This window comes from Calidris pugnax, unplaced genomic scaffold (assembly GCF_001431845.1).
Source record: "Calidris pugnax isolate Ruff unplaced genomic scaffold, ASM143184v1 scaffold235, whole genome shotgun sequence".
Classification (NCBI taxonomy): domain Eukaryota; kingdom Metazoa; phylum Chordata; class Aves; order Charadriiformes; family Scolopacidae; genus Calidris; species Calidris pugnax.
This window is the reverse complement of record NW_015091026.1, coordinates 208,318-230,996: the sequence shown is the minus strand read 5'-3', so window position 1 is coordinate 230,996 and position 22,679 is coordinate 208,318. Positions and strand designations below refer to the sequence as shown.

General features: G+C 44.1%; 1 protein-coding gene across 1 annotated transcript in view; it reads right to left on the bottom strand.

The window, feature by feature from the left end:
• Positions 1-22,679, bottom strand: part of LOC106896143 (exocyst complex component 4-like) — a gene marked incomplete at its 3' end in the record, with an annotated part of 163,483 nt that overhangs the window by 95,919 nt on the left and 44,885 nt on the right. The window contains exons 4-5 of the mRNA XM_014955883.1: positions 8,422-8,606; positions 4,954-5,063 (exon numbers count right to left, since the gene is read on the bottom strand). Of these exons, the coding sequence (XP_014811369.1) occupies positions 4,954-5,063; positions 8,422-8,606 (295 nt within the window). The remainder of the gene's footprint in view (positions 1-4,953; positions 5,064-8,421; positions 8,607-22,679) is intronic.

The window sequence follows — 22,679 nt, the reverse complement described above, 5'->3', positions numbered from 1 at the left end:
TCGTGCCTCTGTACTCGGATTGCCACCTGGGCACACTGCTGGCTCATGTTCAGCCGACGAAATCACAGAATGGTTTCTGTTGGAAGGGACCTTAAAGATCATCCAGTTCCACCTCCCCTATCATGGGCAGGGACACCTCCCACCAGACCAGGATGACCAAAGCCCCGTCCAACCTGGCCTTGAACCCCTCCAGGGATGGGGCAGCCACAGCTTCTCTTAGAGCTGAGAAGCACGGGTCACTGAAGTATATTAACTGTTCAGCATAAAATTTACATCAATAACAATCTCAATTGTCACCACCTCAGCTCACCTGCTGTCAGATTTCTAAAAAGCATTCTCAGGAATTTTTCAGGAAAAGGTGCTCTCGGGTTTGCTCCGTACCAGGCCAGAACGTTTTATTGTTCCAGGAAGAGCCTGGCAACGCAGGAACCTTCAGAAATACTCTTCAGAGTACAGAAGGTTCAAGCAGAGAAATATAATTTAAAAGTGAATTTATTTCTCTGAACTGGCATGAAGGGAAAAATGTTACTGGTGAACCGCCGTATCTACAATCCTCAGGTGAGCATTACCGAAGGTTTTGTTTATTTTAAGTGTGGCAGGAACAGCTTTAATTTCCTTATAAAGATTCTGCAGCACAAAGTAACATCTCCTTTGGGAAGCGAAGGCAGAAAGGACTCAAAATTTTGGCGTCTTTGCTGAGATGGGTGGAATGAGTCAGTGCTTCAGAGTGACAGCATTAATATGCACGGCCACTTTGTCTCATCAATAAAAAGCCAAAGAGCTTAAATGACTAAAGGCAGAAACAGCTTTCATTATGAATACACATAAGTTTTAAATTCTCTGGTAGTTCCGCAGTCCTGGAAAAGGCTACTTTTAAATATAATTATGGGGGGAAAAAAATATACATAAGTACATTGTGCACTTGAAGCAAGACCATATGCATAGTTTATGCTGATCAAATGTTTTCTATTATCATCTCCATCTCTCCCAGCCCGAGGGACACTTGCCCAGCACTTTCCTGAACGATACAGAGTGTAACGAGGAGCCGGGTAAGAACATCTTTTGGTACTTTGGGCACAAAGAGCAAGAAAAGATTTGCAGAAATGAGAATTTATTTTTTTTTTAAGGCAGATTCTCAACTGATCTATACGGATTTACTGGTGTTGAGGATGAAGCCATCAGAGCTTTTGGTTTCAGGCATTTGATATACTGTGGGGAGGTTAGTTTTTTTTTATTATTTTATTTTTTTTTATGTGGTTGGACTCGATGATCTTGGAGATCCCTTCCAACCACTAAGATTCTGTGATTAAATAGGGGTCCCACACCCTAATCTAAGTAAAAGACGGTGGAAAAGACTCTTGGCTTCATTCCTGGCAAAAAAAAAAATGGAATCCAACTAAATATCTTGCACTTTGCTCCTACCTTATATCAGAGACATCCTCCACATGCTGCTTTACCTTTCTATCTTAATGCACATCACTCGGGCTTTGTATAAGATCTCTCAGGAAAGTTTATGAACCTCCCTGTCAGATGGATAGCCCAGGCTTGCTTTCAATTCATTTTGGAAAGTTTTATCAAAATCTGGAATTTAGATTTGGTTCCCTCCGCAGCAAGATAAGCAGATTTGTTAAGTTGGAGCTAAGGTTGGTTAATTTTGGTTCTGCTGCTCAGAATACTTCCACAACCAACAACTGTGAGTCTATGTGTAATACAAAGTCAGAATCATAGAATCATAGAATTGACTGGGTTGGAAGGGACCTTTTAGACTTGGTTCTGCTGCTCAGAATACTTCCACAACCAACAACTGTGAGTCTATGTGTAATACAAAGTCAGAATCATAGAATCATAGAATTGACTGGGTTGGAAGGGACCTTTTAGACCATCAAGTCCAACCCAGCACTGCCCAAACCCCCACTGACCCATGTCCCTCAGCACCATGTCTGCCCAGCTTTTAAATCCCTCCAGGAGTGACAACTCCACCACTGACCTGGGCAGAAAAACTTTACAAGCTACAACATTTCTGCATCAGTTTTTAATATTTCCAGTACATTATAGCAAGTTTGGGATTTTTTCCATTCACCAGCAGCGCTTTGAACGCCCACTTCAAAAGCAGCAGTGCTGGGAAATTAAACAACTCTACATTTAGAGAAGCAGAATAAACCATCCTCTTGTCCATTGCTAGAGCAACCCAGCTTCCCTGGTTGTAGTCTCCTACCACATTCATCTCTGCTTCACAGAACTTCTTGTACATCAAAATTAAAAGGCATTTAGAATCATAGAATTGTCCAGGTTGGTAGGGACCTTTCAGATCATCAAGTCCAATGAACAACCTAACTCTGATACAAACCACCACTGGCCCATGTCCCTCAGCACCACGTCTGCCCAGCTTTTAAATCCCTCTAGGGATGGTGACTCAACCACTGCCCTGGGCAGCCTCTTCCAAGGCTTGACAACCCCTTCAGTGAAGACATTTTTCCTGAAATCCATCCTAAACCTCCCCTGGTGCAACTTGAGGCCATTTCCTCTTGCCCCATCACCTGTTCCTTGGGAGAAGAGACCAACCCCCCCTGGCTACACCCCCCAGGAGTGGTGACTCCACCACTTTCCTGGCCAGCCTGTTCCAAGTCTTGACAATCCTTTGGTGTAAAAATTTTTCCTAATATCCAATCTAAACCTCCCCGGTGCAATTTGAGGCCATGATGGACAGGACTGTCATGGATGACCATAGCTGGTTCGGTACAAGAACTGTACACTGAAGATCTCCACAGTAAACTTGAACTGGACTCTGCTCAAGGAAAAGGGCAGTAAATAAAAGGGACCACTAAGGTCAGTGTTCATGGAACCCCAGGTTCTGGAAAAGCAGGATGCCTTGGGACTTCCCTTTACAGATGGAATTGCAGCAGTCCAGCATGAACACTAAAACTGCATTTATCTTTACAAACAAGTTGGCTATTTGTAACTGATTACAGCTAGGAAAAAAACTTCTTGGCCAGCTCTGGATAATAACAAACCTCTTAGCAAACCCAGCAGATGCGATGACGTTTGGCTCTGGAAGTCTTCTTTGAAGACTCTGGAAGTCTTCAAAGGTCATAAAATTCTACTCAGAGCATATTTAAAGTTCGTATTACACTAGCAATTAAAACAAAAAGACAACTAAGGAAGACATGAAAGGTACTGAAAGAAGGTAGGATTTCCCTTTTTCAGTAGACAGAACTTCAGCCATCTCCTGCTGTCTATTCCCCATCGGAAGGTGTGATGGGAGATCCCCATCAGCTCCATAATCTCAGATATTTTTTTTTCTTCTTACTATACAGAGGATTAACATCTTAGGTGGAAAATAACAGCAGACACTATAGGACTAAATCACTGAAAAGGTAGTAGGTTGACATTTATAGTGGTGAGACTCAGATTCAGTTTCCTCAGCTCCCCAAAACCATGTGATCTTTAGCATGAAAATGAACTCAACTGATCATAGGGAAAAAGAACAGGAATTAAGGGTTTTTTTCCCCAGAATTTTCACGTGGTTCTTCTCTTCCAGGTTTCCATGACCAAGCTGCAGTTTCCAGCTCTGAAAGTTTCTATTAGCATGTCACAAGTGACTCCTCACAAAACCTCCACTATGTAGAAATACAGCTTCAGGCCCCGAGAGAGCAGCCAACCCTACAGGAGCAGCACTAAATAACAAACACCCCTACAGGAGGGAAACACAACAATGATCAAACAAAAGACTCTAGTAGGCAAGCAGTACAAGAAAAAGAAAAAAAACACAAGCAGAAAAAAATAAGGACAAAAGAATTAATAAAAAGAGAAGGAAAGATTCTCTGCATTTGAGGAATATTGAAAATAAATTTGTGGAAAAAATGTTGGGGAGAGATGTAGGTCACTTCTTTATTATTAATTTCATTCGTTTGTTAAACAAGGACAACCCTACTTATTAATCTACTGAAACAATACAAGGATTAAATCCCCATCTGTGCAGCACCAATTTCGAAGCCTCATACCAAAGCACAATGAAACCAAGTGTTTTGCTCGATGTCTGTTGTAGTAAGAAGAATACAAAGACCACCCTGAGATCATTCCTGTGTACAGATGGACCTTTAGTCAAAGTTACAAAGTTCCCACAAGGAGAAGTTTTGACCTTTTGATTCCAACACAGCAAAAAAACTTCTGCAACATCTACAAATACCTGCCTGTCTACATCAAATAATCTAGAGGAGACCTGTATGCAAACTGAACTGGCTGCAAATATCTCTTCTGCCTGAGGAAGGACATGGACCTGATAGAGGTGGGCCAGAGGAGGCCATGGAGATACTGGGAGGGCTGGAGCCCCTCTGCTGGGAGGGAGGGCTGAGAGAGTTGGGGGGGTTCAGCCTGGAGAAGAGAAGGCTCCAGGGAGACCTTAGAGCCCCTTCCAGTCCCTCAAGGTGCTCCAGGAAAGGTGGGGAGGGACTCTTGATGAAGGAGGGGAGCCACAGCACAAAGGGGAATGGTTTCAAATTGAAATAGGGGAGATGATTTAGATGAGATCTCAGGAAGAAATTCTGTGCTGTGTGGTGAGAGCCTGACCCAGGTTGCCCAGAGAAGCTGTGGCTGCCCCATCCCTGGAGGGGTTCAAGGCCAGGTTGGATGGGGCTTGGAGCAACCTGGTCTGGTGGGAGGTGTCCCTGCCCAGGGCAGGGGGTTGGAACTCAGTGATCTCTAAGGTCCTTTCCAACCCAAACCATTATAGGATTCTATTAAATTATTGTAAATTGTGGGCCAAGTTCTGCCCCTGGACATACCACTTACTTATTTCATGACACTGCACAAATCACTCCCTAACGTTTTGTCTCAGGACCTCCCATCAGCAGCCACCGATGAAGAAGGGACGAAATGCCTACTACTAGTCCTGGAAAATCTGCTGAAGAACTACAAATTAATTCTGTGAGGAATGCACATGACTTAAATACTCACTGCTGGAGCTCCCTGGAGTACTGAACTGGGAAGTTTCAAGGAACTTTCGGGGTGTAGACAAGTTCGTAACGTCCATGAGAGGTACAGAAGAGGCATCTTTCACAAGTGAACTGTGAGAGGGGAAAGAATTGAAGCAAACAATTTACTATTATTTACAATGTTAGATCACAACAAATAATCCATTTGTTTCTTAAAGTTGTAAGCCTGAGCAATGGATACACTAATACACAGTTCTGATATAAAGCATGTGATTATTTCCCCAAGAGACACATCTCCAGACACAATTAACTACTGCTAGCACGATAAATTAACATGGAATTGTAATGATCTTTCTGGAAAACTACATATTAGAATAGAATCATAGAATTGTCTAGGTTGGAAGGGACCTTAAAGATCATCTAGTCCAACCATCAACCTAACTCTGACAAAAAAATAAATAAGAAATAGGAAATAAAAATTACTAAACCACATTCCTGAGCACCACGTCTACTCATCTTTTGAACACCTCCAGGGATGGGGCCTCAACCACTTCCCTGGGCAGCCTATTCCAACGCTGGAGAACCCTTTCCATGAAGAAATTTCTCCTAATATCCAATCTAAACCTCCCCTGGTGCAACCTCCCCTATTGAGGAGAAGAGATGCCCCCATTTCCAAGGCTTCAGTCAATTCCTTAATCCTTCAAGCTCTTCTAGTTTCCTCTAGAAACCTCCACTGTTTTTCCTCCCCTTTAAATTCCTCTTCTCTGCACACCTACGTGCATCCCTCTCAAACGAATCTTCTTATTCACAAAGGCAAGACTTTCTACTTGGTCATTTTCACAATAAATTCACGTAGTTACTAGCCAAAAATGTGTCACGCTGCCCCAGCTGCGTAATGAAAGGCACGAAGCTGGATGTGGCAGGAGAACACCAGCAAGAAATCATTTTTAAGAGAAAGAAGTGGAGAAGGCTCCTCTAATGGAGCTCAGTTTGTTCCCTTAGAGGTCAAAATCCTTATGGGAGCCTGCAAAGAGAAGGGCTAAGCCTACTATCCTGTGTGAGAACCACCTATAGTCCCTATACACCCACAATACCATGCTTAGAGGGACTAGTTATGCATTCTGTTAAATAAAAAAGCCAATACAAGAAATAGAATCATAGAATCATTGAGGTTGGAAGAGACCCTTGGGATCATCGAGTCCAACCATCTACCCTACTCTACAAAGTCCTCCCCTACACCATGTCCCTCAGTACCCCATCTAAACGTCCCTTAAACACAGCCAGGGATGGTGACTCCACCCCCTCCCTGGGCAGCCTGTTCCAATGCCCTATCACTCTTTCGGTGAAAAATTCCTTCCTAATGTTCAGTCTAAACCTACCCTGTTGGAGCTTGAAGCCGTTCCCTCTCGTTCTGTCACTAATTACCTGTGAGAAGAGACCAGCACCAACCTCTCTACAGTGTCCTTTCAAGTAGTTGTAGAGAGTGATGAGGTCTCCCCTCAGCCTCCTCTTCCTCATACTAAACAGCCCCAGCTCCTTCAGCCGCTCTTCATATGATTTGTCTTCCAGGCCCTTCACTAGTTTCGTTGCCCTCCTCTGCACTCGCTCCAGCACCTCGAGATCTCTCTTGTATTGAGGTGCCCAAAACTGGACACAACACTCGAGGTGTGGCCTCACCAGTGCTGAGTACAGGGGCACAATCACCTCCCTACTTCTGCTGGTCACACTATTTTTGATACAAGCCAGAATGCCATTGGCTTTCTTGGCCACCTGGGCACACGGCCGGCTCATATTCAGCCGCTTGTCAATTAGAACCCCCAAGTCTCTTTAATTCTAAACATTCTTGCCTCCTGGTCAACAGCCAGTCCAGGGCAGCAACTAAAACACAGCACCAAGACTGTCCTTGATGCAAGAGTTCGTGTTATCCAATATCAACAATTTGCAACAGGGAATGGGAAAAAAAGACAGAAAACAAGGAAAAGATAAGGGTCCCTGTAGCAGTCGTACAAAACTACAGTTAATTAGCAGTTGCACAGTCTGGGTACACCAAAGCTTTGTGTCTGTTTTTAATTAACAAGATGAGTAAGGAAGAGACTGATGACTTGCTAGCAGCCCTTCTTCCTAGAAATTTCTACTTCAATCGATCCTTTCTTTCATAAATTCATTTAATGTAACTTACTATCTCTCCTCTTATTTTTGGTAAGCATTTTTTTTAATTCCTTCTCATAATAAAATGCTAATTTATCTTTTCTCTGCATCATTATCATATGCTGGCTCCCCTTTTACTCCCTACCCTGTCCTGCCCTACAGAACTTACTGTCAATAATGTGTCTCTCTTTTCCAGCCACTGTCTTAGTTCCCTCCCTCTCAACAACTCCACTGCCCTCAAACTTAAGAATTTGTAAAATTTAGGAAAAATTAGGCAGGCACCTATACTTAAGCTGAATTTCCACTGATCAGAGGTATCAACCAGGTAAGAAGCAGCTCTGGGGCCCACAACATAAGAAGGACATGGACCTCTTGGAACGGGTCCAGCAGAGGGCCACAAAAATGACCTGAGGGCTGGAGCACCTCTCCTACGAGGACAGGCTGAGAGAGTTGGGGTTCTTCAGCCTGGAAAAGAGAAGGCTCCGGGGAGACTTTATGACAGCCTTCCAGTACCTGAAGGGGGCTACAGGAGAGATGGGGAAGGACTCTAGATCAAGAAGTGGGATGATAGGACAAGGGGTAATGGTTTTAAACTGAAAGAGGGGAGATTTAAATTAGATACTAGAAAGAAATTATTTCCTGTGAGTGGTGAGACCCTGGGCCAGGTTGCTCAAAAAAGCTGCCCCATCCCTGGAGAGGTTCAAGGCCAGGCTGGACCAGGCTTTGAGCAACCTGGTCTGGTGGGAGGTGTCCCTGCCCATGGCAGGGTGGTTGGAACTGGATGGTCTTCAAGGTCCCTTCCAACTTTAACCATTCTGTGATTCTATGAAATTTCAACGTCATTAAAACACAACGGCCAAGCCAAGACACCGCTCAGGCATTTCAATGTTGTGGCCTCTGGCTACTAAACTTGGAAATCTTTTAAACCTTGGACGTTTGCTAGAAAAATGAGTGATTTTTCCCCCTCTTCTTCCCTTTTCCTGACCTGAGCCTCATGATCATGACATTTGTAGGAAAGGTATACACATCAGAGAAGGAAAAGAATGCTAAAAGGAACTGATCTCATCATAATTCTGTGGGAAGCAGCAAAAACCCATCAGAATCCCTAAGCACAAGTGAAAGAATGAGAACAGACTGTTCACAGGCTAAAAGGTACATCAACATCTTTGGAGTTTTTCTGCTCCCCACAGCCATAAGCATGAGAAATTTGCTTGCCAAAAATGAGAGGTTGAGGTGTAAGTGGATGGCACTCTCCCAAGAAAGTTTCTACTTAGGAAAGGGAGAACATCGTCCTCTTCCCTGCAAGACCCGTTGCCCTCAGATGGCATCACACCAAACCCACCTTATTCTCCCCTTCTCCTTGTTGCGTTGTCCCACTCTGTTAGTAGATTTGATGTAAAGATGACGGTGGAGTTCATCTATCAGGACCAAGTGCATGTTCATCTTCTTACTGTGGAGCTCCAGTCTCAGGTCACTCAGTCCCTCCACCTGAAGAAGGGGACCCTCCAAGGAGTCCACCGCTGACACCTGCGAGGAGAACACATGTGACAACTTTTAAAGGTCAAGTCATTCACCTCTTACGACTTTTCTCTTTGCTTAGGATGGGACCTGAACACCATGATCATTCTACCCATAAATCTTTTAAAGCAGAAAATGTTTAAGTAGTATTTATTAATTTCTATTCCTAAAAGAAAATTTAATATATAAAAAGGGTCCAATATCCAAACGACTCGGATTTAATGAGCAGTTTTCAAACATTTTGAGCATATGTATAAAACAAGTTAGTTAAAACACAGTTCATTAAATAAAAATCAAAGCACAGTTTATCACAAAATAAGAGGATTACCCAGTAGAGAAGTGTTAGAAAAAGATACTGACAATGATGTTTGATTGTCTTTATTCTTTTCCTTACAGAAACGCCAACAAAACATTATTCTCAATTGTATAAACAGGGAGAAAATGGCTTACATTTTATTTGCCTAAAGTGATGTCATGACATAGCTGCAAAAGCGTAGAAGGCCTCATCTTCTAGCCTATGGCTGCTATGTCCTGTAACTACACAATTAAATAAACACAGCCATTGTATTCATGAAGCTATTGCTAGTTCAAAGGTACTTCTGAACTCTAATGAGTGTGGGGTTTTTTTATTGTTTGATTATTAAGGCTCAAATTAAGGAAAAGATCTTTGCAGAAGCAACAGAGAGGGATGTAGACATGTAGTAACATAAACAGCCAGAGGTACCACTTCTCTGCTGGTGCACTTCAATAGAGACCAGCTGACGTCCTGTGGGCACTGGAGTGAGGAACCTTATTTCACAGAATGATATGGGGTTGGAAGGGACCTCTGGAGATCATCTAGTCTAACCCCCCGCCAAAGCAGTTCCACCTACAGCAGGTCCCACAGGAACGTGGCCAGACAAGTTTTGAATGTCTCCAGAGAAGGAGACTCCACCACCTCTCTGGGCAGCCTCTTCCAGGGCTCTGCCACCCTCACAGGAAAGAAGTTCCTCCTCATGTTTAGATGGAACTTCCTTTGTTCAAGTTTGTGCCCATTTCCTCTTGTCCTGTCCCTGGGCACCACTGAAAAAAGCCTGGCCCCATCCTCCTGACACCCACCATTTAAGTATTGATAGGCATTGGTAAGTCACCCTCTCAGTCTTCTCTTCTCCAGACTAAAAAGATCCAAGCCCCTCAGCCTTTCCTCAGCAGAGAGATGTTCTAGTCCCCTCATCATCTTTGCAGCCCCAATTTCCATTTACATCCCCCCCAAAAAACAAGGACAAAAGCCACCAGGAATTACTAATCAATTAATAAAAGCAACACTATCAATTTGCACGTCTCCCAGTTTACTTGTTTTTCTAACTATTTAAAAGAGCATTTCCCCAGTTACTAAATAATAATAAAAAAAACCAGCGGCATCCCTCTGGAGTTTGCAAAATCTCAGTGCTGTTGTTTTAAGAAACTAGAAATAGCATATTGTGTTTACATAGAGAGAAGCACAGATTTAAAACTGGGGGGGAGAAAGATCATTCCCTAATAACTGAAGATACTCCTAGTGAAATAAGACATTTGCTTGCACTTCAGGGTTTAAGTTTCTAGGAAACCTGTCAGCTAAGCATTAAAAATGAAAAGCAAAGAGATACAGTAAGCAGAACATCCAAGCTCAGGTCTGGTCCCTTAATACCAGTAAATACTAAATACACTGAGAGAACATTTATCAACACTGTACTGCTTTGCCTCCAAGTCAAGAATGACCCTGAAATAGCTTTGAGGCAAACGGGCTTTTTAAATTACGAGGAGTTTCTAAAAGGGAGTTGCACTTTTTCCTTCCTCCTGAAAAACTTTACCAAGAAAACTATGAAACTATGAACTATGAAACTCTCTTCTCTGCATGGACGGTGAGAGTGGGCGCTTCCTGATGGTCTTTAGGATAGAGCTCAACCTTGAGAATTAACTTGAATCCTGGAATTAATCACATGGGGACTGAACAGGCTCCTTCTGAGCCCACCAAAACTGCAACTTCAACAGCATTTATGGAGTTCTAGCACTCAACACAAAGCACTATTACAGAATCACATGGGGTTGGAAGGGACCTCTGGAGATCATCTAGTCCAACCCTCCGCCAAAGCAGGTCCACCCAGAGCAGGTCCCACAGGAACGTGTCCAGGCGGCTTTGAATGTCTCCAGAGAAGGAGACTCCACCACTCCCCTGGGCAGCCTGTTCCAGGGCTCCGCCACCCTCACAGGAAAGAAATTCCTCTTCATGTTTAGGTGGAACTTCTTACATTCCAGTTTGTGCCCATTTCCTCTTGTCCTGTCACTGGGCACCACTGAAAAAAGACTGGCCCCATCCTCCAGACACCCACCCTTTAAGTATTACAGGCATTGATGAGATTCCCCCCTCAGTCTTCTCTTCTCCAGACTAAAAAGACTCAAGTCCCTCAGCCTCTCCTCAGCAGAGAGATGTCCTCGTCCATTCTCTCTCTCCCCAGTATCTATTTGTGAACAGTTTTTTTAAGTTTGGCCGTAAGATATCGCAAAACCACACCACAGATGAAGCAAAACTTTGCTTCTCCCCCAAAAAGCTGCCATGCCCAGGACATACAAATAGAGAAGACTCAGCAGCCACAGCTTGGAAACCTTTGGCAGAAGTCAAAGTGCTAATTTTTCCTCTTCTTCCTTTGGCAGGTAGAGACGTACCCCAAATTTCCCGATTCTAAAGGTGCTTTAACCCCCTTCACCTCCCTCCAGTCACGGCAGGGGAGTCGCAGGAATTTCATCACTGCCCCGAAAGCTGTCAGCAATTTCAGCAAAGCAAGGACAAGTTTGGGAACAGCATTTGTCAAACTGCGAAGCCGAGAGATGAAAAAACAGGGAGGGAAGAACTGAAAGCAAGCAGGAAAAGGACATTTAAAAGGTTCCAAGACATTCGGGAAGAGCATGATCTAAAACGCAAGCACCAGGAATGTCAAGCTTTCCCCTCAGAATATTTGGTTCTATTCTTATTGTCCCAGTTCCTAAAGAGTTAATGATTCTCAAAACTCATTATTAAGCCCAACAAACAGCTCCTAAATACGTATTTCAAGAAACAAATGGAACAGTCAATCATTTACCGTACATTTAAAAAGAAAAAACACCACCACCAAAACCACCACAAAACCAAAAATAACCATCCCATTGTTATGCACGGATCTTTCTTCTGGAAAAAGCTGATTTTGGGGGTTTTTGATTTTTGGTGCTGTTTGTTGGGTGGGTTTTTGATGGCCTTTCTGACACTTCCTATTTGCCATCAGAAAAGCTGGAAGTTACATCCTTGATAAATGCAACTTCCCCAGGGGCTGAACCCTGCAGGTAAATAACACGGGCAAGTTCCACCATCCCACACACCCAGAGCCTTTTAACCCGAGGAGCCCCGCTCCAGGGAAGTCTCACTGGACCACTCTCTTCCGAGATTTCCCTTCCCAGCACCACCAATTATCAAGACAGAACACAAGGGAAAAGCTTTAATGTTCACAACAGTTTGGGTCTCAAGAGTAACATCAAGCTCAATCCCAGTATCTGGAAGTCAAGGTAAGGTTTTGGTGGTAACAAGTGTAAACAACAGAACACAAGGGAAAAGCTTTAATGTTCAGGACAGTTTGGGTCTCAGGAGTAACGTGAGGCTCAATCCCAGTTCCTGGAAGTCAAGGTAAGGTTTTGGTGGTACCAAGTATAAACATGATGTTAAAAAAAAGAAAGTGAGTATTTTTCCTTTCTGTATTTTTACTTACAGAAAGATGAACTTTGGGAATCAGCAAGGTATAAAGAAGTAGCCTTTGTCAATTAGAACCCCCAGGTCTCTTTCCTCCAGGCAGCTCCAGCCACACTTCCCCCAGCCTGTAGCGCTGCAGGGGGTTGGTGTGGCCCAAATAAAAAAAAGTGAGTATTTTTCCTTTCTGTATTTTTACTTACAGAAAGATGAACTTTGGGAATCAGCAAGGTATAAAGAAGTAGCCCAGATTCGCAGAGGGCCACAAAGATGCTCCGAGGGCTGGAGCCCCTCTGCTGGGAGGACAGGCTGAGAGAGTTGGGGGGGTTCAGCCTGGAGAAGAGAAGGCTCCAGGGAGACCTTGGAGCCCCTTCCAGTCCCTCAGGGGGCTCCAGGAGAGATGGGGAGGGCTCTGGATGAGGGAGGGGAGCCACAGGACGAGGGGGAAGGGTTTGACCCTGAAAGAGGGGAGATGATTTAGATGAAATCTGGGGAAGAACTTGTTTGCTGTGAGGGTGGTGAGAGCCTGGCCCAGGTTGCCCAGAGAAGCTGTGGCTGCCCCGTCCTTGGAGGGGTTCAAGGCCAGGTTGGAGGGGGCTTGGAGCAACCTGCTCTGGTGGGAGGTGTCCCTGCCCAGGGCAGGGGGGTTGGAACTGGATGGTCTTTAAGGTTCCTCCCAACCCAAACCACTCTATGATTGCATGATATTTCAGAATATAAAATACGAGATTAAAACATCTGTCTAAATTGCATGCTGGATAACCCACCACGGAACGGTAGCATAAGCAACTAAAATGATGCAATGATGCCTATAAAGAATGCACAAAATTAAAAATACACTTCAGATACATCTAACAATGGAACTGTTACAAGACAAACCCTGACGAGCTTGTAGTTCACACTCCTGGGAAAGATCAGTCCTTAAAACTTGTTTTCACTGTCATCACAAAGGCTTCGCTCTCCAGAAGCAGGAGATGAAGAGTTACAGAGATGGATGGAGGAGAAGAAGAGGAAGCAGCAAGTGAATCGGAAGAGCAGGATTAATGACAACAGCTCTGCTGACTACTTGGAAACACAAGCAGAAGTAGTTTAAAAATGGTTTTATTTAAGTCCAAGTCTCCATCTGGACCACGTTAACAAGATGCTCAACTATCTGGAGAAGCAGTGAGGTTACAACGGGACTTGGAAAACCACCACGGTGGGTCGGCCCAGAGCACAGCCACGTGCTGCCAAGAAAAATAAGATGAGCACTGACAGCAAGACCAGAAAGAAATAAGTCTTTTTAATTTGAATTCATAAAGGGCACTATGTCTATCATTGGCAAAGTTTAAATCAAGGCCAGAATTTTATGCCCCCACTCAGTAACACACCAGCACTTGTGTTATGTGAGAGACTCAAATGTATGATAAAAATACTTTCAACTTTGAAAAATCATAGAGATTTATTTACCATTGTATCATCAACTCATCACTCAGCTTGGGAATATCATTTCATCCTTTTCTCTTTTCAAACCTTGATGTGCAAAAGGAGATGGACGGGTGGGAGGCAGGGTGCCCAAAGCAGTGACAGGGCAGAATAAAACACAAATACTGCTCCAAAAAAAGGTATTACTGCTCCTCAAGTCAGTGGTGATTCCTCCAGTTGGAGAAACCGCCTTATTTTTGGATTTCTATTTTTTTATTGCGGATACTTCTCCTCTGCTTATGGTATAAAAAACAAATCAAGAAAAAAGTGTATTCTAGAAAGAAAACTGTTGGGGCTTGAACAAATTTATATTTCTAGCACCATTACTAAACATAAAAAGCTTTTCACATTTTAAAAGGCAACTTTCTCCCACCCTCTAGAAGATTAAACTTAAAAAAAAATAGGGACCTTATACTTAAATTGTATCTATTATTGTATTCCATTCATTTATTACAGACTTATCTGGAATCCTCAGACAGACAGAAGCCCTTCACTTCTAATTATCTGTATCATTTATTCAGATTTTAATTTTATTACTTTGAACAGTTAAAAACAGAAAAACTTGACAAGCTACAGCATTTCTGCATCGGTTTTTAATATTTCCAGTACATTATAGCAACTTTGGGATTTTTTCCGTTCACCAGCAGGCATCAGTTTTTAATATTTCCAGTACATTATTGCAAGTTTGGGAATTTTTCCGTTCACCAGAAACATTTTGAGCACCCACTTCAAAAGCAGCAGTGCTGGGAAATTAAACAACTCTACATTTAGAGAAGCAGAATAAACCATCCCCTTGTCCATTGCTAGAACAACCCAGCTTCTCTGGTTGCAGTCTCCTACCACATTCATCTCTGCTTCACAGAGCTTCTTGTACATCAAAATTAAAAGGCATTTAGAATGATAGAATTGTTGAGGTTGGAATGGACCTTTCAGATCATCGAGTGCAACCAAGGTTGGAATGGACCTTTCAGATCATCGAGTCAAACCAACAATCCAACACTGATAAAAACCACCACTAACCCAAGTTCCTCAGCACCACATCTGCCCGGCTTTTAAATCCCTCCAGGGATGGTGGCTCCACCACTGCCCTGGGCAGCCTCTGCCAAGGCTTGACAACCCCTGCGGTGAAGAAAGTTTTCCTGAAAGCCATCCTAAACCTCCCCTGGTGCAACTTGAGGCCATTTCCTTTTGTCCCATCGCCTGTTCCTTGGGAGAAGAGACCGACCCCCCCGGCTACACCCTCCTTTCAGGGAGTTGGAGAGAGCAAGAAGGTCTCCCCTCAGCCTCCTTTTCTCCAGGCTGAACACCCCCAGCTCCCTCAGCTGCTCCTCACAAGACTTGTGCTCCAGACCCCTCACCAGCTCTACTGCCCTTCTCTGGACACGCTCCAGCACCTCAACATCTTTCTTGAGTCATCCCAAATGGCACCTGCCATTAAGGATAGAGGAGAGGCCAAAGGCTGTCAACCTAAGAGTCATCTCAGCTGCACAATCCCCATATATCAGGATGAGAAATAATTGTAGCAGCTCAGATTCATGCTGTGGTCACTGAGTAAACACCGACGTGTAAGAGCATCAAGCCCAGACATCACCATTTTCTGTTAGTGCAAGTCAAAGAATTCTGGAAATCAGGAATCCGCATTGGTAGTGTTGATAGAATAATCATAGAATAGTTTGGGTTGGAAGGGACCTTAAAGATCATCCAGTTCCAACCCCCTGCCCTGGGCAGGGACACCTCCCACTACACCAGGTCGCTCAAAGCCCCCTCCAACCTGGCCTTGAACCCCTCCAGGGATGGGGCAGCCACAGCTTCTCTGGTCAAATACACTGACCCAGCCTAGAAGAGACATTCTGAGGTTTCCAGTCCAACCCTCTGCTCAAATGTTACATCAGGCAGCTGATCTCACTCAAATCTACATGCAAGGAGATTTGCCATCTCTCTGCTCTCTTGCTCCTGGTGTTTAACCCCTCTCATGGGGAAGAAGTCTCTCATTGTGTCCAGCCAGTTTCTCCCACAGAAATTGGTGACTGTTGCCTCTGGTTTGTGCACTTCTGAGAGTAACCAGGCTCCATTCCTCCTCTAACTCTTTTCGATGGCCACAGCCAGCAAAAACTCACTCTTTTCTGCAGGCTCAACAAACCCAATTACTGCAGCACCACCTTCTACATCACGTGCTTCTAACTCCAGCCACCGTGGGATGGTCTTCATTGGACTCACTACTCCCCTGTGGTTCCCTTCCCAGGTATCTACAAGAAACCTGGGGAACAAGGGCCATCTACAAGAAACCTGGGGAAGAAGGGGCATCTACAAGAAACCTGGGGAAGAAGGGCCATCTACAAGAAACCTGGGGAACAAGGTAAGGCATCTATGTTTCTTGCAGCCTCACAACTGCATGGTCACCTACCTTGACCTGCTGGCTATAATCCTCCAGATATAGAATCATAGAATCATAGAATTGCCCAGGCCGGAAGGGACCTCCAAAGGTCATCTAGTCCACCCTCCCCGCAGTCAGCAGGGACACCCCCAACTAGACCAGGTTGCCCAGGGCCTCATCGAGCCTCACCTTGAATATCTCCAGGGATGGGGCCTCAACCACCTCCCCGGGCAACCTGTTCCAGTGCTCCACCACCCTCACAGTGAAGAACCCTCTCCTAATCTCCAAATATAGGAGTGGGACACCCAAATAGCGGGACACAGTGTGATTTGGCACAACCCTGGGGTATCCAAAAAAGTCAGAGAGGGAACCAAACCTTTTTTTTTCCCCCTCTCATCGCCACCCTGCACTGAACTGAGGGTGTAATTAATACACCACCCTGCTTTTTGCTCCTTACCCTCGCTGTGATAAGTGTGTTGGATAATGAAGACTAAAGACGCTATAAACCACGAAACGGTATCACATTTAATTAGATTTTCTCCCCTTTCTTTTCTCCCCTCAGCTTAGACTGGATTTCCCAAGTAGTTACCTGGTTTTTAATACCCCTATTACCTACTGGGTGCTATTCATCCTAACAAAAGGGACTAATAGACGTGGAATTGTATAAAGGGGGGAAGAGTTCTCACTACGAGACTCTGGTTAAGGCTGATAATGGAATAACAGCCCTTTTCAGAGAACCTGAAAATTAGACGCGCAGAAGAGAACTACGAGTGGTTCAAGGGTCCATAAAAAGCATCCAAGAGTCCTTCAAGCCTCTTTCTTACACCTGCCCGGCTTAGCTAAATGGAAATTCCTTTTTATGGGGTTTTTATGTGAGGGTGGGAGTTGGGATTAGATATCAGCATTATGTTTGAGTACCTGAACATAAAGAGAATTATAGGTAAGAGAGTTCCCCAACATTTTTCTTTTGGCAGGGGTTGGGATGCGGAGAAGAGCTGCAACAAGGAAAAACAGATGGAAGGTGAATCAACAGACAAACATCTTGTTATTCTTCTTAAAAAGATTATTTACCACGAGGAAATAGTACCAAAGGAAAGGCTACACAATCCCCACCACCAGCTTTTTTTCTTTCCTTTTTTTTTTTTTTTAAATTCTGAAAGGAATCTGTCTCTGCCATTGAAAACCACACTTAAATAAATATAAAATAACTGCATTTAGTCAAGGAGAAGTTAAAAGGTTAGCCTGGATTACAATAGAAATTAATTTAGATAATCTGCTAGTCATTTCTGACGTTAAAATCTACTTATCTATATCTACCTACTGTTGTACTTATTCCTAATACTTGCTATTTTAAGTAGTGACCATTTAGAAAAAAAAATGATCAATGAAATAAGCCTGGAAAAAGAGCTCTGATTTGTATGAGCTAAAAATTGCAAGCTTATAGAAAATAAGCGGAATCATTACGCAGCTTGTTTAAAGGTCACAGGGAGTTTATAGTAGGGTTTAATTGCCTTAAAAAAAGAAAGTGTAGCTCAACATTTGCCTATCGTAACATCCAATTTGGAAGGTTTTGATTTAGCGTTTTATAACAAACTAGTAGCTATGTACCAGCAAGATATTTGTTAAAATTCTTCTTTCTTTCCTGAGTTGAGCCAAAGTTTTCCAATCTGCTTGCAGTTAAACCTACATATTCCCTTAAAGGAGTATTTTAATTTTCCAAAAAGCATTATAAAATAGGTGTGAAAAGACAGGATTTTTTTTTTCTTTTAATTCTAGATCTGCACATGCTAGAAGTTCTATGAGCAGAAATAAAATGAGAGCCCTCAACTAGCTGCTTCTTCAAGACTTAAAAAAAAACAGAATAAGGGTTGTTCAAGCTAGAAAACCAGATGCTTTCCTGCCTGGAATACCAGCCTATTGGGAGTTCAGGCAACAGACACAAAAACACAAACAACCAACTGACAAAGGTTGAAGGAAAACAATGCGGTGGGTCACAATATGAAGAAAAAGAGAAGTCCTAGAGAAAACTATATAACAATAAACCAACAAATAAACAGCAGCAGCCTAGAAGGTTTCTGCTGCCTCCCTGGATGAGTATAGACAAAGCTGACATTTAAAAAGAAAACTGATCTACTGCTTTTATGAGGAACTCACTTTCCAAAGGTATTGGAAAGGAAAATGACTAAAAAAATGGCTTAAATGTGTGTAGCCAGATCTGAACACGCAGTTCATGGAATTCAATATGCACCTGAGTTGTGGACATAAGGAACTAACCATAAAAGTTTGCTTAAGAAGCAGGACCCACACTCCAGCTGTTAGGATATTACAATGGGTAAAAAGGCAGAAAACCAAGAAGTGATGGGTCTCTATTCAAAAAAAATAACATGTGATAAATTGAAGAGAAGATGATGCATAAAAGAACTGATCTTCCAACCTTCTAACCCTGCAAACATAGAGAGATGCTGAATTACACATGACAAGGAATTTTCCAGCAGGTTGTGTTGGTGAGGATGGGACATGGCACCCCTCTTCCAATATATTTAAGGAAACCAGCAACTGCAAGAGACTGAGACACACTCTTTGAAGGGGACCATCTGAGGAACTGTGACATGGAGGTGACCCATGGTGGAGCAGGGGTCTCAAAGGGACTGACTGAGGAACTGTGACATGGAGGTGACCCATGCTGGAGCAGGGACATCTCAAAGGGACTGAAGTTTCAAAGAATGGTTTGGGTTGAAAGGGACCTTAAAGACCATCCAGTTCCATCCCTCTGCCCTGGGCAGGGACACCTCCCACCAGACCAGGTTGCTCAAAGCCCCATCCAGCCTGGCCTTGAACCCCTCCAGGGATGGGGCAGCCACAGCTTCTCTGGGTAACCTAGGACCAGGTCTCAGCACCCTCACAGCAAAGAAGGTCATCCCAATATATTATCTAAATCTCCCCTCTTTCAGTGTCAAACCCTTCCCCCTCCTCCTATGGCTCCTCTCTCTAATCAAGTCCCTCCCCATCTCTCCTGGAGCCCCTTGAGGGACTGGAAGGGGCTCTAAGGTCTCCCTGGAGCCTTCTCTTCTCCAGGCTGAACCCCCCCAACTCTCTCAGTCCCCCCTCCCAGCAGAGGGGCTCCAGCCCTCCCAGCATCTCCAGGGCCTCCTCTGGCTCCACTCCAATAGGTTCTTGTCCTTCCAGGGCTGAGAACTTCAGAGCTGGACACAGTGGTCCAGGTGGGGTCTCACCAGAGCCGAGTAGAGGGGCAGAAACCCCACCCTCAACCTGCTGGCACAGCGGGCACTTTAAGGAAAACAGTAGCAGAGGAAAACCTGAAGAACCAAAGTGCTGCAGAGGAAACCAGTAAGAAGAAAGTAGCAGAAAGAAAACCTCAGAGATGACACTGACTCTCTGTACCCTAAGAGGAACCGCGACAGATTGAGCACAAGCCATAGAAATAACAAGTTAAGAAAAGGGAGGGAAGTAAAGGTGTTGGATTTAAATTGCACCTGGAGAAGAGTGAGAAAATAAGTTTACTTAAGTGATTTTTAACTGCCTTCTCTTCCATTCCCACCTCAAAACCCAAATCACTGCTCAGAAGTTTGTGTTAACTAGCCATAAATTAAGCAAGAGTTCCCAGAGTTGAGGAACTGCCTGCGAAATTCCCACATTTTCCTTGGTTGACAGAGAGAATCACAGTATCACAGAATGCTTGAGGTTGGCAGGGATCTCCTGAGGTCATCAGGCCCAACCTCACTGCTCAAGCATTCCCACCTCAAAACCCAAATCACTGCTCAGAAGTTTGTGTTAACTAGCCATAAATTAAGCAAGAGTTCCCAGAGTTGAGGAAACTGCTTGCAAAATTCCCACATTTTCTTTGGTTGACAGAGAGAATCACAGTATCACAGAATGCTTGAGGTTGGCAGGGATCTCCTGAGGTCATCAGGCCCAACCTCACTGCTCAAGCAGGACCACCCAGCGCCAGTTGCCCAGGACCATGTCCAGATGGCTTCTGAGAATCTACAAGGACAGAGATGTCACAATGTCCTCTCCTGAGGTCATCAGGTCCAACCTCACTGCTCAAGCAGGACCACCCAGCGCCAGTTGCCCAGGACAATGTCCAGATGGTTTTTGAGAATCTTCAAAGACAGAGATGTCACAATGTCCCTAGGCAACCTGTGCCAGCACTTGGTCACCCTCACAGACTAAAAGCATCTCCTGATGTTCAGAGGGAACCTCCTGTGTTTCACTTTGTGCCCGTCACCTCTGGTCCTGTCACTGGGCACCACTGAACAGAGCCTGGCTCTGTCTTCTTTATCCCTTTCTTTCAGGTACTTACACACATTCATAGAATGGTTTGGGTTGGAAGGGACCTTAAAGACCATCTAGTTCCAACCCCCTGCCCTGGGCAGGGACACCTCCCACCAGACCAGGTTGCTCCAAGCCCCATCCAGCCTGGCCTTGAACCCCTCCAGGGATGGGGCAGCCACAGCTTCTCTGGGCAACCTGGGCCAGGGTCTCACCACCCTCACAGCAAAGAATTTCTTCCTAATATCTAATCTAAATCTCTCCTCTTCCATTTTAAAACTGTTGTCCTATCCTTGTCCTATCACTCAGATCCCTCTTAAGGTCCCCCTTGAAGCTTCACTCCTCCAGCTCTCTCAGCTTTCTCTCATAAGACAAATGTCCCTTCATCATCCTTGTGGAAGGGTCTAACACCCAGAAAGCAGAAGACTCTTGAGTACTTTGAACCTCCACTGCTGGAAATATATAATGAGTAATTGATTAAGCTGCATTTATATTTTTTAATTAGAAGCTTGACGTAAGTCTTATCAAGTATTGCCTGTATTTCAGCTGTAAATTTCTTCACTATTTTGGTTGCAAGGTGAATTAAGATGAAGCTGAAAATGTATTGCCTTTGAGGGGTGGGCCATCCAAATAATGGGACACATGGAAAACTGGAACCCAAACCACGATCCAAAAACTGGGAATTATCATCCAAATTGCCACAGGGCAGCACACAGCGCAGTGTGAACTGATATCAAGACAAACCAGTGAACATGAGATAGATAAGATGACCCTGAACTTAAACTTAACAGCCAGATGGTCCCAAAGCAGGGAGCTGGTAACTAAAAAACATGGAAAACATGAAAATCACAACTGGGAATTATCATCCAAATTGCCACAGGGCAGCACACAGCACAGTGTGAACTGATATCAAGACAAACCGGTGAACATGAGATAGATAAGATGACCCTGAACTTAAACTTAACAGCCAGATGGTCCCAAAGCAGAGGGGTGGTAACTAAAAACCATGGAAAACATGAAAATCATAGAGATCTGAGATAGCTATTCCCGACTGTCACTGCCTCCTTCCCCTTAAAAACAGGAAAAGGTGAACAGGCTGACAGGAACCGAGGATTAATGAGTAGCTGTAAAACACTGATGACAAACAGGACCAAGTGTTGATTATTGTACTGGATATTAAGATGATGGAAGAAATTGCTACCAATTTGGTTCACCTTTAAACAGTCTTGTAAGAAATAACAGGCTAAAAGCAAACAAAGAGCTATAAAAGAGACCGAGGACTAAAGAAGATGATTCCGTTGCAGTATTTTGGAAGTAGCTGAGGTTACTCCCATTTTCAGATAAAAGGATTTGCTGACCAAATGGCTCAGGAAGGGGGAGAATGATACAGGTGACTGAAGCAGAAAAAGGGAGAGAAGTTTGAAAAATTAGTTTGAGAGATTCTGAGCTACACACACACAAAAAAAGTGCTCAGGTTGCAAGAAAACAGCTCATCCTGAGATAAGTGTCAGTGTAAGGTTATTCGACAAGGAAAATGAACATACAGGACCAGGGTAAAAGGGTTACTTTTCATTTGTGGGGTTTGTTTTCTTTTAAACATAGCACCTTATATCAAGATTGCCACCAGCACAGCCATCAACATCACTGAAATGAGGCCACTTTGACACGAGGAGGCAACAAAAAGTGGCCAGATGGCACAGTGCCCCACAGTAAGAAAGTATGTATCATAAAATGATAGAGTGGTTAGAGTTGGAAGGGACCTTAAAGATCATCTTGATCCAACCCTCCTGCCCTGGGCAGGGACACCTCCCACCAGACCAGGTTGCTCCAAGCCCCTTCCAACCTGGCCTTGAACCCCTCCAGGGATGGGGCAGCCACAGCTTCTCTGGGCAACCTGGGCCAGGCTCTCACCACCCTCACAGCAAAGAAGTTCTTCACCACGTCTCATCTCCATTTCCCCTCCTTGTTTAAAACCATTCCCCCTCGTCCTATCACTACATTCCCTGACAAAGATTCCCTCCTCATCTCTCCTCTAGGCTCCCTTCAGGTACTGGAAGGCCCCTATAAGGTCTCATTGGACCATTCTCTTCTCCAGGCTGAACAACCCCAGCTCTCTCAGCCTGTCCCCATAGCAGCCCTCTGAAAGGTTAAGGAGTAACACAATTTTTATTTTTTTTTTCTTTAAACAGTTTAACAGAGCAGAAGGGTGTTTTCCAGTGAG